This window comes from Camelus ferus, chromosome 25 (assembly GCF_009834535.1).
Source record: "Camelus ferus isolate YT-003-E chromosome 25, BCGSAC_Cfer_1.0, whole genome shotgun sequence".
Lineage (NCBI taxonomy): Eukaryota > Metazoa > Chordata > Mammalia > Artiodactyla > Camelidae > Camelus > Camelus ferus.
Window position 1 is genome coordinate 983,213 of NC_045720.1, and position 15,135 is coordinate 998,347.

Consider the following 15,135-nt stretch of genomic DNA (forward strand, 5'->3'; position numbering starts at 1 on the left):
GACCTTGTTCAAACCTTTATTTTAATTTGTTGTGTTAAATCAATAGATTTAGATAGAGTTTCTTGGTAATTATGAAGCTACTGAAGAGCAGCATATTCCACACTTCCTGTTCCCAGGCACTCTTCCCAGCATCTGGCACACCACTCTCTCCTGCCGAGACAGCCCCTGTCCTCAAGACCCTCCAGCCCATGACTTTCCATGAAATAGCTCCCTGAGAGACATCACCCAGAGTAGGCAGTTGTCAATTTCTTTGTAGTTCTGTCATTTTTACTTTATGTATTTGAAGCAATTATTAGTTGCATACAAGTTTAGTACTAGCTCTTCTCTGTGAATTGACTCGTTTACCAGTTTGCAGTGTTCCTTGCCTCTGCCCACAGCCTGCTCCAGCTTTCTTCTCGTTTTGTCTTGCACACCCCTTTCTATGGGTGTCAGTTTCATACTTCAGATGTGTCCCTAGAATCAGTATAAATGGTTCTTATATTTTAGAATACAGTCTGACAATCTTTGTCTTTTGACTGGAGTGTAGTTATTTTACATGGGTTGATTTACGGTATTCATGGAAGTTTTTTTTTATCAGTTAATTTTTTACTTACTGTCTCCTTTCTCTGTGTTTCATTTGAACCCCTCCTTCTCCTTTCATTTCTCTACTTGTGTGGAAATCACACTCTTCTCTGTTAGTGGTCACCTAAGAAATGTTAACAAGCACATTTAAGTTTATAATTCATGAAGATAATATTATTACCCTCCTCCCAACCCTCAGAATGCTTTAAATTTCCATCATACCTTCCTGACTTAGAACCTATTGATAATAAGATTTTAGTTCTGCTTTGCCTTTTGTTAACCCACAAATTAGACACTGTTATTCTTTATGAAAGTTTATCCACCTGCATACTTACCATTTAGGACATATCTGTGTGTATGTTATGCTTTGATTAAAAAAATTTATTTTAAAAATCCTGCTGGGCTAGTTCTGGTAGTTCCTCATTCCCTGCATGGCTTTCCGGCATCTGCTGCTGAACAGAGAGCTCAAACTCAGCCCTCGTCTGCCCCATCAGGCTGCCTGCCACCCCGACAGCGGCTATGGGGATGGAGGAGAGCATGGCCTTGAGGCTGGGCCACATGGGATACCAGTCCCAGGGACACCTAGCAGCAGAGGGGGTGGGATGGCCCTAATGGGCACCTCCAGTCTAAGCCCCTCTCAGACCACTCTCTTCTGTCCCCTGCTCACTGCTCTGTGGTTCCTGCCCCATGTAACCACTGCTCACCACGCAGGCGCCATGGGGGCTTTCCCGATGCCACCCAGAGACCCTCCCTAGGATTTCCAGGCCAGTGTGGTGAGCAGGACCACAGCAAGCCCACCCACAACCTTGCTTTGTCACCTCCCGCAAAAAGTCACTGACCCTGCTTAGCTTCTGGTCACCTCAGCAGGGGCAGGGTGCCACTGGACAGGCCCCCTCAGAGGGTGCAATGAGGACTCAGGTGAGGGCAGCACCTCCGGGGGTTCAGTGAACCAGGCCAGGCTGGGCTAGGGTGGATGCTGACACAGACTGTGGCTGGAGAGCAGGGGAGTGGGTGGCTGTGTGGTAGGCAGGGCACAGGGCACCCTGTGGGTACAGCGACCCAGCCTGCAGAGGAAGGCTGCACGTGCAGGGAGGGAGACGACCTGGTCCTCCCTGCCTTGGCCTGCATTGTCCCTCTGCAAAGAGCCCGCTGGCGCAGAGAGGCCTGACCCTGGAGCAAGAGTGGAGATGGGGATGAGGGGGACGGCTGGACACCAGAGCAAGTAAAGGGCCCTCACCATCAGGCTAGCCTGGATCTTTGTGACTGAAGATCCAAACATTGAACAAAAAGTGAACACATACCTGTTAGAATGGCTGAAGTCCCAGAGGCTGACACCACCAAGTGCTAAGGAGGAGATGGGGCAACAGGAGCTCCCATTCACTGCTGGCGCGGGAACACAGAATGGTGCAGCTGCTCTGAAAGATAGTTTGGTGGTTTTTTACAAAATTAGCATAATCATACAACAGGACCCAGCAATCACACTCCAACCCAGAGGAGCTGAAAACTCATGCCCACACAAAAACCTGCATACAGATGTTTATAGCAGCTTTATTCATAATTGCCAACGCTTGGGAGCAACCGAGATGTCCTTCAGTAGGTGAGCAGATAAATGATAGTCCAACCAGAAAATGGAATATTAATCAGCATTAAAAAGAAATGAGCCATCAGCCATGAAAAGACATGGAGGAACCTTAAATGCACATCGCTAAGAGAGAGAAGCCCACCTGAAAAGGCTGCTTACTGTGGGATTCCCACTCTGACTTTCCGGAAAAGGCAAAAACACATGGTGACAGTTGAAAGACTGGTGATGCCAGGCACTGAGTGGGGACGATGCTACATGGTGGATGCGTGTCTGTGTATTCATCCAGACCCACAGAATACAACACCAAGACAGACCCCCCAAGGCAAACCATGGCCTTTGTTAACCACGCATCAGTGCTGGTACATCAGCTACTACAGACGAGCCACACGGAAGTGAGATGAGAAGCGCGGGGTGGGGTGCTGGGGAGGCTCTGGAAATCCATACTTCCTGGTCAATTTTTCAGTAAACCTAAAGCTGCTCTAAATGTACAGCCTATTAGTTTTTTTTTTTTTTAAGTAAAAACATTAAAGTAGTGGAATCCTTTTATGATTCTGAGGAGTAGAAAGCCACTTTTTAATGTTAACCACTATATATAAAAATAGATTAAAGCCAAATTTCTACTGTGTAGCACAGGGAACTATATTCAGTATCTTGTAACAACTTTTAGTGGGAAAGAATATGAAAATGAATATATGTATGTATATGCATGACTGGGGCATCATGCTGTACACCAGAAGTTGACATACTGGTTTTTTTTTAATTAATTATTTGATTGATTGATTGATTGATTGATTGATTGGAGGTACTGGGGATTGAACCCAGGACCTCGTGCATGCTAAGTACACACTCTGCTACTGAGCTATATCCCCCCTGACACATTGTAACTGGCTATAATTTTTTAAAAAAGCCAGTCTTTAACAAGAAAGAAAACTCCAAGGCATAAAAGAAAAGATTATAATAGGAAAATCAACATGAAAAGCATTATGGTAAAATATACTATAAATTAGAAGATAAATGACAATTTGGAAAAAATATTTACAGCGACCAAATAGACAAAACATAACTTTATAATAAACTATAAAGAAAAAGAGCCAACGAAAACCTACCAGAAAAAGCAGGCATTAAAGAAGAAACCCAAAGCCAGTGCACATCGGAGAAGAGCAGCTGCCCAGGACACAGGGCAGTGCCAGCGACAGCAGGGCCCAGGGAGGGAGGGCCCCCCCGGGCGGGGCGGGGCGCCAGCCTGCTGAGCCTGAGCGCGTGGCCGCCCCACCTCCCTGGCTGTCTGTTCCTGATGAGTTAGTTCTTCCAGGAGTCTGTTCTGCAAATATGCTGTGGACTGGATTGTGTCCCGTGAAAGATGCTTAAATCCTGACCTCAGAATGAGACCTGACTTGGAAACAGAGTTGTTGCGGATGTCATTAGCTGAGGTGAAGTCACCGTGGAGTACGGAAGGCCCTAATCCAATCGGACTGGTGTCCTTACAAGGAGTCAGAGACGCACAGGGAAGACCCACGATAACCGAGCCAGATACGAAGCCACGTGGCCACGAGCCAAGGGATGCCAAGGATGGCCGTACCACCAGGAGCTGAGAGGCAGGTTTCAGAGGTACACCACTGGGCCAGTTCCTTGACCTCACACTTCTGGCCTGTAGAACTGAGACAGGTTTCCGTTGTCTGTTTTATTTTTCCTTTTTCAGTCTTATTTTGTAGAATTTAATTACAGTTTGACTGCACATACACATTATATTGCATGTAAATACATATATACAGTATACTGCACATTTTTTTTAGTTTATATATATGTGCTAATTGTTTCTAAGAACAGATTAGATCTTTAGCTTTTTAAACTTACATAGTTATCAAAGGAATAAAGCCAACTACAAAATAAGAATCAACAGAATGTGGTAACTAATCATAAAGGACAGTCAAATGTGCTGACACAGATTCAAGAAATCAAAATAATAGTTCATTTGTGTCCTTATTATTATTGTTATTATTTTTTAGATTCTTCATATAAATTATGTCATATGGCATTTTTTTCTTTCCAGCTGACTTCACTTAAGAGTGACAATCTTCAGGTCCATCCATGTTGCTGCAAATGGCATTATTTTATTCTTTTTTTATGGCTGAGTAGTGTTCCACTGTATGTATGTACCACACCTTCTTTATCCAGTCATCTGTTGATGGACATTTGGGTTGTTTCCATGTCTTGGCTATTGTAAATAGTGCTTCTATGAACACTGGGGTGAATAAATTTCTGTTGGCTTCAGCCACCCAGTTTGTGGCACTTTTGAGGTACATTTGGGGTATGGTTGTCCCAGGAGACGGATACAACCCACTCACACAAACAGACATCAGAGTAAAATTGTTCGGTGCAGGAAGAGGCCGTCCACAGTCCTGAGCTATGGAAACCACGAAGCTATTAAGAGCAGGGAGGGACGAGGAGGCTCCTTGAGAGGCGGACAAAATATACGAGCAGAAGGACGTGGAGGGTGTGGTTCCACTACTTTGAGGGAAACAAGCCAAAATCATGTGCTCACTTTCACGGCCCTAGACAAGCACTCGAGGACACACTCGCTGTCAGCAGACTATCCCTCTGGCCTGAGGACCAGGTGGGGGGGTCTAGTCTCTGCTGTTTCCCAGGGGGATCCTTTGTTTAGTGTGAGGCTTATATTGACCTGTAACTTGGAATAAATTTCACTAAAACAACGTGAACTCGGCTCTCTTTTCCAGATAAAGTTGCCTAATTTATTGGTCAAGGGAATGAGGACCTCACCCCTCCCTACCCCCACCCAGGGGAAGGTCTACACTTTTCACGCTGGCAGTCAGACCACAGGGACTCCTGGGGAGGGGGGTTCAATAGGTCACAGACAGGGACGAGGTAGCAACAACACACCAGCTTGGGTGTTCTGTGCCCCAAGTGGGAAGGTGTGGATGCTGTGCTCTGTGGGCCAGGTCCCGAGAAGGCTGCTGGGCGAGTCAGGGAGAGAACGTGTGTGAGGGCGTGGACTCCCCACAGCACCAGGGCCCAGACCAGGGACGAGACTCAGCTGTCAGTCTCCAGCGGCACACCTGTCCTGTCCCAAGGTGACTCATATATCCTCTGCCCCAGATAAATACAGATAAAGTGGCGGCTGGGTCAGCAAGCTGCTGGCCAGGTGCACCTGCCCTGAGAAGGCTGGTACACCTTATGGGACACCTACCTCGAGGACCCCACCACTCTGCCCCTGGGGACATGGCAACAGGGCACTGGCAGTGCAGACCTTATGGTGTCTTCACATTTCTTCACTACCACGCCTCTCCTTCTAAGGTGTCAGGATGGCAGCGTGTCGTCAGGAACAACGTGCAAGTGCACGCGGAGGCCGCTGTGTCCCTCACCGCCTGCCAGCTGCCGCTCCCTCAAAGCCATCTCCACCGGCGCCCGCAGAGCCAGGCACAGAGAAAACTGCAGTCTGGGACTAACCAGCCAGCACAGGGGAGCAGGTGTGCTTGCTGTGCAGCGGCCGCCAAGCGCTAGGGTAACCTGCTGGGATCCATCCATAATCATCGGCAGGTGGAATGTAGTTAATTTCGTGATTCTGAATTGTTCACATTTAACCCCACATGGTCACAGCAGGAGGTAAAAGCATCGTGAAGGATTACAAACCAGAACCAGTGACCCAGCCCCTGGCCAGCTGATCCTGCAGGACGAAGCTGTCTCTGTTGTGCTTATTGTCCAAGACCGGCCATTCACACTTGCGCTGAAAGGCCCCCTGAGGGCCTTCACAACTCCATGTGCTGGCTGGGAACAAACTAGCCACTGTCCTGCCCACAGCTCTGAACTGGAAGAAAAACACAAGCACTGGTGCAAAGATTTGGATTCTATAAACAAAAGAGAAGCCACGTGGATGCTCCACTGGGGAGATCTGTTTACTCTGGAGGGCCCTGGGCTCCATGCTCGCGTGGCCTCAGTGGCCATGACTGTGTGACCCCCTCCCAGCTGGTCACTGACCCAGAGAACTGCTGCTGCAAACTGAATTGTTTCCACCCACCTCCAAACAAAATTCAGTGTGAAGCCTTAACCCCAACGTGGTGGTGTTTGGAGGTGGGGCCTTTGGGTGCAATAACGTCATCAGGGTGGGGCCCCATGGTGGGACAGAACCCTTAAAAAAGGAGGAGACACCAGGGCTCTCCCTCCCTCTGCCACGTGAGCACATAGTAAGAAGGCGTCGTCCGCAAGCCAGAAAGTGGATCCTCCTCAGAACCTGGCTGTGTTAGCGCCCTGATCTCACACTTGCGGCCCCAGAGCTGTGAGGAATACATTCCTGTTGTTTGTTTAAGCCTCCTGGTTTTTGTGTATTGCCATGCAGGCCGAGCTGACTGACACAGACCCAAACATGACCTAATGGCTATTTCCAACCTCCTTCAGTATGTATTAATGACCTTAAAATATAAATACCCTGTGAAATAAAATTCAAACATACTCATGACCCAGCTTCAAGCAACTCGTTTGCCAGTATTTTTTTGTTTCTTCTTTTTATAGAATTGTAAAGCAAATCCCTGACATCATGCCATTTCACCCATAAGTGTGTCGGAATGCATCCTTAATAAGGACTTCTAAAAACAGAATCACCATTATCATCACAAAGTCCTTAATACCAAGGTCACGTTCAAATGTCCATGATTGTCTCGAAAATGCTTTTTGTAGCTGGTTTGCTCAAATTGGGGTGAGAGGTCCCTCAATGCAGTGCCTCTGGCGCTCTGCTAGCCCTTCACAGCCCCAACCTTTTCTCTCCGGAATTCTTCAAAAACAAAACAAAATCAAAATCCTTCACCAGTTATTTAGATAACCTGCAACAGCACTCATACAGGAAGGGGGTCAGGTGTCCTGTCCCCTGACCAGTTCTCCGAGTGAGAGCTGGTGCCCTTGTGAACCCCACTCAGCAGGTTTTGGGGCTGCACGAGAAAACATGCCTCAGGTTTAGAACAAAGAGGTCTTGGCCACCCCAGCGCCATGACACTGGCAGCTGCTGCGGGAATTATAAAGCCACAACAAAGAGGTCGCCTCTCCCCACAAAACCCTGTAGTGAACACGGCTACCTTAAGAGCCAACTTCAGGTGCCGATTCAAGGTCCAGGGCCAGCTCCCAAGGCTCTTCAGATGGTGCTGTCAGGGGTTCTGTGACAGACAGTCCTGGCCACAGTAGCAGAAGCGCCAACTGTTCTTCTGACCTCACCTGGTATTCGACTCATCTGTGCTCTTGGGAGCAGCAGGACTGGGCAGACCTCTAGCGCTTTTCCCACGATCTGTGGACGTCTGGTCACATGACACGGGGAGAAAAGTCTTCCCAAACTGCATGTGTTCAGGAATAGAAATAAAAGACACAATGCTATTTTACCAAAGATGGACTTTACCAAAATTAAAAGTTTTTCCTTACCAAAAGACAGTTAAATGAAAAGGCAGGCCACAGACTGGGAGAAAATATCCGCAGTACGTGTATCTGACAAAGGGCTCACATCCAGCACTAGAACACCTACCAACCAGTAACAGAAAGAAAAATGAAGCTTAAAATGGACATAATATTTGGATTCTCTCACCAAAAGATGTACATGGCTTATAAACACACGAGGAGGTACACTGGGCACAGGCATTTCGGGCAGCGCTTAGCAGGAGAACCCGAGCTCCTCCAGCCACTGATCACTGCGATAAAACAAGAACGGCTCCCTGGACTGGGCATCCACTACGTGTTCCAACGGCTGCACTTGGCCGACTGAGAGAGGACTAGTGTGAGGCACGGCCAGAAGAGCGGGCAAGGGTACCCAGGGCATCCTGCGCCATGGTTTTACAGGAAAGGCAGGAAAGGTCTAACGTAGACCTTTGTGGCAAGTTACGTTTCAGAAAGATCCCCCCGCGGTGAACAAAATCAGAAGGCGGCAAGGCGGGGCGGAGCGGAGCGGGGCGGGGCGGGGGGAAGACAGGGAGGTGACCACTGCCCACCGACAGTCGAGCGGAGAGAGGAAGGGGGCCGGGCAGAGGCGGGGACGGCGGAAAGGGAGAGGCGGGAATGACCGAAGACGCCAATGGACTTGAAGCGCAGGCAAGGCGAGAGACGCGGCTCCCCCAGAGGAGGAGCCATGAACCGGGGCGCGGAGATGGGGTGCCTTAGAGACTAAGCCGGCAGCTGGACCCACACCCGGATCCTTCCGGAGCGCCCGGCGGAGTCACAGACGCGGAAGCAGCCTACGGCCACGGACGGGTCGCCCGGGGAGGGCGCCGCCGGAGAGCGCGCGGGCGGACGAGCCGAGGCGCGGAGGCGCGCTGGGGCAGCCGGGGCCGCGGGCGCACTGCTGACCGGCGGGCGGACCCCGCAGGGCCGCGGAGAGCCGGGGGTGGGGGGTGGGGGGCGGGCGCAGCCGGCCGAGCCCCGCGCTCGCGGCCCCTCCCCCCGCTGCTCCCGCCTCCCACTTCCGCTGACTTCCCAGCGGAAGTGCTCTTCCCGGAAGCGGCCCTCCCGCCCCTCCAGGCATTCGTCTTCCTGGTGCGCGCGAGTTCCGCCCACCTTCCCGGCCCCCGGAAGTGATGAAAATGTATCAAAATTTAGGGAATGCGGCTAAAGCAGTGTTTAGAGGAAAATTGCTGGCTTTAAACGTTTAAGTCAGAAAAGATGAAAGGTCTGAAAACTAAAGCCCTAAGCTTCCACTTTCAAAAGCTAGAGAAGAGAAGGGAAAATTAGCTCAAAGGAGAAGGAAAGAAAGAAAATGATTCTACTTTCATGAAATAGACAAGAGACAATAGAGAAGATCAAGAAAAACCAAAGCTGCTGCTTTGAAAGGACTAAGGACGTGGGTAACGCTCTAGCTAGACTGATCAGAAAAACACAAGACACAGTCTCCACCAGGGAAAGAGGGGACATCATTTCAAGTATAATTAGTTAAGTAAAATGGAATGCACAAAAACAATGAAAAAAACTTTAACAACTTTATGCCAACTTTATGCAATTGTATTAGATGAAATAAGTAATTCCTCGAAAGATACAAGTTACCAAAATTGGCACAAGACGAAATAGAAAAATCTGAGTAAGTGCTGTATCTGTTAGAGAAATTGAATTTGTAATTTTCCCACAAAGAACTCCCCAGGATTTCACTGGTGAAAGCTATCAAACACCTAGGGAAGAAATATTATTATGCAAACAAATTCAGAAAATAGATGTGGGGAGACTAATTCACAACTGAGAGCAATGTTACGCTGGTATCAAGACAAGGACGTCCTCTCACCGCCTCTACTGAAAACTGTACAGAAAGCCCTAGCAGTGCAATAAAGCAAAAAAAAAAAAAAAAAAAAAAAAAGGAACAAAGTCTATATAAACTGGAAAGGGAGAGGTAACATTCTTTGATTATCTACACAGAAAATGCTGAAGAATCTAGAAAAAAGCTATTGGAACCAATAAATGAATTTATCTAGGTTGCAGGATATGAGGTCAATTACAAAAGTCAAATCAATTTCTACACACTGGCAATGTCAATGGGAAAAAGGCTTTTTAAAAAAACAAGCTAGAACTCAAAAAGCATAAACTATTTTAAAAATTGGGGGCGGGGGGGCGGTGAGGGTGTAGCTCAGTGGTAGAGCACATGCCTAGCATGCACAAGGTCCTGGGTTCAATCCTCAATACCTCCATCAAGAAATAAAAAAAAAACAAAAACTTAATTATCCCACCCAATTTTTTTTTTTTTTTGGTAAATTGGACCTTTAAATTTTTTTAAGTTAAATCTGAAGAAAATTGAAAGGTAAGCCAAAGACTAAAAAATACTCATCACAAATATGTATTTGGAAGAGATTTTGACCCAAAATAGAAAAGACTCTTACAAGTAAATAGCAAGACAAACAGCCCAATTTTAAAGTGGGCAAAAGATGTGAACAGACACATCACAAAAGGTGAGACAGACTGGCAGCACGCACATGGAGAGATGCTCACCATCACGGAGCAGGCGAACACAAACCAGAAGCATAAAGGTGTCACCTACGCCACTAGGTTTCAGAAGAGGGCTAATACCAAGTGTTGATAAGGACGTGGGCCACTGGAGCCCTGACAGTGGCAGAGGGTACAATGGCACAACCACTATAGAGAACTTCTGGGCTATTCCTTATAAAGTTAAAATTCATGTATCTCATAATCCAGCAATTAAATTCCTAGGCACTTACCCAAGAGAAATAAAGAGGCATGTCCAAATAAAACACTTTTACACAAATGCTCATTGCAGTTTTATTCATAACAGCCAAAACTGGAAACCCAAATTTCCACCAACAGGTGAATAATAAGCACTGTTTACCCCTACAATGGAACACTACTCACAAAGAGAAAGAGCTACTGAAGCAGAAGTACTCAGCTGAGTCTTCAAAACGTGCCAAAGTGAAAGACGTCAGACACACAGGATTACATACCATGTGCATCGATTTACGTGAACCCCAGAACAGGCAAAACTAATCCACGCAGACAGAAAGTGGTTACTTGGGGCTAGCGTGGGATTAACCAGGAAAAGGCAAAAGGGACCATTTCTGGGTGAGAGAACTGTTATTTTTCTTGATTGTGATGGTGGTTACACAAGTACATGGATATGTCAAAATTCCGTACACTTAAAAATAGGTGTTCTACTGTATGGAAACTGGACCTCAACCAAAGTTGGTTAAAATGGTCTGATAAAATCTGCTTCTATACCACCTGAAACATCTCTAGTAATGGTGAGTTTCCCAAAGGATGGAGTACTGTATGCTCTTTTTGAATTATTTACCCCCTTAAGGCTTCTGGCATTGTGGGAATTTAAGACTGAAAATACACCCTCATGGGCAAAACATTGCTTTAAATCATTTCAAAACTGGTTGTTTTGTTAAATGTTTAGATAAAAGAAATTCAGAGGCAACAACTTAATAGTTCTGCTAGACAGTTTGCCGCCGGGTAACAGAACTTGCCTGCTTCTGACAGCCCCTCCTAGAAAGGGACCCGCCACATCTCCCATTCCGCAGGTTCCCGCTCCAGGATCACTTGCCTCTCTAGCTGACATGTTTGCTTCTCTCTGGAGGCCAGTTCAAGTGTCACCTCTTCTGCAAAGCTGTCCCAGACCCCCACGCCGAGTAAGTCAGCTCCTTACCTACGCTCCTACACGACAGGGACGCATGTGTACTTCCACTCAGCGTGCAGTTCCCCATCAGGCTCTGGATGACTCGAGGTGGGCAGTCTTAACTGTTCCCCAGTTTTAGGGCTGGTCCTTGTAGAGCAATACATTTACAAATCAATGCCAAAGCGATCCAGAGAGCAGGGAAAGGGAAAAGAACTGGAGTCAGTCATGGAACTGCTGAGACAGGAAAAAGTCATGCAGTGCATCAGGACTGTGAGCCCTTGGAATGAATTAGGAAGATGCACACACAACTAAGTGAAGACAAGGGTCCCCTCAAAAGTGGACAGTCTTGAATAAGCTCTGATAGCAAAAAACACAAGGGGCGCTAGTCTTAACACTGGCCTCACTGAATGAAGTGCAAGCAAAAGCCAACGGGGCTGAGAGGGAAGTCGTTTCCAGTAGACCAGAAGGCTATAGTGTTACAAAACAGAACAACAAAAAGAACATCCAAACAGGTTTTTTAAATCAGTACTACAGAGAGGACAAAGCCCAGCACACAGCTCGGGCGCGCTCCTTCTATACCTCACCCTAGACTCCAGCGACACATAAATCCGTCAGATATGCTCACTGTTCTCCAGGAATTAACAGTGTAATAATGGAAGAGATGGTACAGAAAACACAATGTTGACATATCAAAGGAAGTGCACTAACAGGCGAATGAACAACAAGCAACAGAAGCAGAGGCGGGGGAGCCGGCTGAGCCCAGCAAGGGGCCTGAGGCGGGTCCTGACGTGTCCGGGGAGCCAGGTGAGCAGAGAGCGACATCCAAGCGAAGACCAAGGAGGCTGGAGCGGCTTGGCTGAGTGGGGACGTCTGGCAGTTAACAGCCGCGAGTTCACCGGTGGCAGATGGGGCTCCAGGAAGTGCAGGGAGTTTGGAGTTTATCCCGAGGACAACAGGGAACCAATCCGCAGACTTGGACAAGGAAGTACCTTTCTCCAACTTGCCTTTCTGATAGACCAAAATTTGCTAAACAATCTTCTTTTAAACTAATAAGGTGAGATACACACTTCTGAACTTGACTGGAACAGGACTGAGCTCAGGGGCGGTTGTAACGGAGCAGTAAGATACAAGAACCTTCTCTCCCGGCCCAGCTCCTGCCCCGGCACTGTGCCAGCTCAGCCAATTGTCCAGTCGCATGGCTCCCCGGAGGGCACATGTTCCCACAGAGGAGGATGGGGGCCAGCACTGCCACAGTGGCTGGCAGGGGTCCACTGCGGAGGCAGCCCCGCCCGTGACGTAGGGAGACGCAGACACATCCAAACTTGCGTGAACCAGGCCTCTTTGCCATGCGCTTCCAGACCCCAATCGGCAAGGTGGAGGGTCGTCACTTACGAGTCCGTGTGCTCCCCCTGACCTACATACTTCTTACCCAAATGTACAGGGGTCTTACTCAAGGGAAGTCCCTCCTGGTGAACATCTTGGTTACTTTTAAAGTTTGGAGCTGAGCTGAACTCTTTCCCATACTGGCTGCATTCATAGAGTTTCTCTTCAGTGTGAATCTTCTGGTGCTGAAGGAAGTTTGACCTCTGAATAAAGCCTTTCCCACAATAACTGCACACGTAGGGCTTTTCTCCAGTGTGGACGATCTGATGCAGCAGGAGCTTGGAGCTCTGAATGAACGCCTTCCCGCAGTCCTTGCACTCGAAGGGCCTGTGCCCCGCGTGGATCTTCTGGTGCTCTGTGAGGTGCGCCTTCTGGAGGAAAGCCTTCCCACACTCCTTGCACTCGTACACGCGCTCCCCGGTGTGGACTTTCTGGTGTCGGATGAGGTACGAGCTCAGAAAGAAGGCCTTCCCGCACTCACTGCACTGGAAGAGCTTCTGGCCAGTGTGGATGCGCTGGTGCTGGGTGAAGTTGGACGTCTGGCTGAAGCGCTTCCCGCACTGGCTGCAGACGTACGGCCGCTCCCCAGTGTGGGTGCGCTGGTGCTGAACGAGCTTGGAGCTGCGGATGAAGGCCTTCCCGCACTCGCTGCACTCGAAGGGCCGCTCCCCGGTGTGAATGCGCTGGTGCTCCACGAGGTCCGAGCGGTGGCGGAAAGCCTTCCCGCACTCCTGGCACTCGTACTGCCGCACCTCCGTGTGGGTCTGGTAGTGCCGGACCAGGCTGGAGCTGCGGATGAAGGCCTTCCCACACTCGTTGCACTCGTAGGGCCGCTCGCCTGTGTGAATCCTCTGATGTCGAATGAGCAGCGAGCTCTGGCTGAAGCCCTTCCCGCACTCTTTGCATTCAAAAGGCCTCTCGCGGGTGTGAACCCGCTGGTGCCGGACCAGGTCTGCGCTGTGACAGAAACCCTTCCCACACTGGGTGCACCTGAACGCCTTTTCTCCCGCGTGCGTTTTCTGGTGCTCCCCAAGGCCCGCGAGGTGGACGAAGTCCTCCCCACACACGTCGCACACGTAGAGCCTCCCTCCAGTGTGAGCTCGCCGGTGCTCGGCAAGGCGGGCGCTCTGGCCAAACCCCTCCCCGTGTGTGTCGCACCTGTGCGGGTGGGCCTCCCCTTCTATAAGCTCTCTCTGAAGTATGAGGAGGTTGGAGCTCAGGACCGGGCTCCCCCCTGACCTACCACCCACCAGGGCTGCTTCTCCTGCTTGGATCTTCCAGTGGGTGACCGTCACTTGCTTGAAACCTGCCTCCTGGGAGGCACAGCTCCGCAGGCTCTGCCCTTCCAGGTTTCCCAACAGCCCCCTCAACCTGAGTTCGGGGGCCCCCCCAGATGCAGGGGCAGCAAGCTCCATCACCGTGAGGGCTTCTGACGTTGCCGTCTGCAGATTTCCATGCTCAGAAATTCAGAGTCTGGGGTTGCCTTCGAGTCACCTGTCAGAACCTGAAATAAGAGAAAGGTTATCTTTCCCTTTGTTAACAGATGGGAATGTGCTGGAGCACGTAGGGGATAAAATGCAAATCCAAGGAGTGGGAGAGCAAAGTGTCCCTCTGCCCACACTCCTGACCCAGCACAGTGCTCGGCTCACCCTTGGGGCGGTTTCCCTGGGCTCCACCTCTGACCTCAGGGGCCCGACTGGCCAGGGAGCAGAGGGGAAGGAAGTGGCTTGGACTCCATTCAAAAATCCAGACCTATTTCCAAAGAAACACAAGTTTATCGCTCTCATCACCTGTCCACTGCCCTTCCTGCCTTCAGGTCCTCCATCCCTCCTCGCAGCATGGTCGGTCTATGGTGTCACACTCACTGCAGGCTACGTATCAGTCGTTCTCCTGCACGTGAGCCCCAGCTCCTCTACCACATGCACGAGAAAACCGCACCTCGGCCAAAACTCAGCCTGCTTCCTGACCTGGTCTGCATCCTTGCTGGCTGCATTCTCTCCATGTTTACAAGCACTTGCCTAACAGGGCCCTGAGAGTTGCCCGCAATGTCTACACCTGGGTGAGTCTCCCATAGGGCCACCTCCTGGTTCTCTCCTCACAAACGTCCAACACTTGCCCTCCCTCTCGGCTGATGACCTTGTGTCTCACTTCAGGGAGAAAACAAAAGCAATGAGGTGAGAACGTCCATTTTTCCCACTACGTTTACCAGCCACCTGTTGGTGCCCACGCCGCTCCCTCCCGCATTACATGGGTCGGTGTCCTTGTTGCAGTCTAAGGGAGACACGTCCCCTTGAGCACTACACCCACCCGTTATCTACTCAGTGACCCCAGACCTGCTCTGCAGAAGTCTGGAGTTGGAAGGTTCACGGCAGCACCACTGACGACCACCAAAATACCCATCTGCAGAGAAAAGGGTGGCCTGAGGAGTCCTCCGACAAGGGAGAAACAGACAGCGGTGAAAAAGAGCGCCCGCAGAAAAGCGCAGGCGAACCTCGCAGATGTAACATCGATTGAG

At 49.6% G+C, this 15,135-nt stretch overlaps 2 protein-coding genes across 5 annotated transcripts in view; both read right to left on the minus strand.

Annotated features, from left to right (window-relative positions):
• LOC106730882 (translation initiation factor IF-2-like) lies at positions 1-10,572 on the minus strand. The gene is made up of 5 exons (XM_032467542.1): positions 10,564-10,572; positions 8,318-8,734; positions 7,361-7,476; positions 1,863-1,976; positions 1-685 (listed from the first exon to the last, which is right to left on the minus strand). The coding sequence occupies exons 1-5, from the start codon at positions 10,570-10,572 to the stop codon at positions 682-684; spliced, it is 660 nt and encodes a 219-aa protein (XP_032323433.1). The 3' UTR covers positions 1-681.
• The window catches only part of ZNF623 (zinc finger protein 623), a 10,994-nt gene continuing 6,218 nt past the window's right edge, over positions 10,360-15,135 (minus strand). For 2 of the 4 annotated variants that reach the window (XM_032468132.1, XM_032468133.1), the window contains exons 2-3: positions 14,270-14,372; positions 10,360-14,124 (exon numbers count right to left, since the gene is read on the minus strand). In XM_032468132.1, the coding sequence (XP_032324023.1) occupies positions 12,626-14,035 (1,410 nt within the window). In that variant the 5' untranslated portion in view covers positions 14,036-14,124; positions 14,270-14,372 and the 3' untranslated portion in view covers positions 10,360-12,625. The remainder of the gene's footprint in view (positions 14,125-14,269; positions 14,373-15,135) is intronic. The other 2 variants (XM_032468131.1, XM_014566968.2) reach the window with 1 other exon arrangement.

Excerpts from the sequence above, each read along its gene's own strand:
- LOC106730882 (XM_032467542.1), bottom strand. Across the intron at positions 7,477-8,317 it reads GGCGCTCCGGAAGGATCCGG|TTTGGGAAGACTTTTCTCCC; the intron begins GTGTGGGTCCAG and ends GAACACATGCAG. Across the intron at positions 1,977-7,360 it reads ACAGATGAGTCGAATACCAG|AGCAGCTGCACCATTCTGTG; the intron begins GTGAGGTCAGAA and ends ACTATCTTTCAG.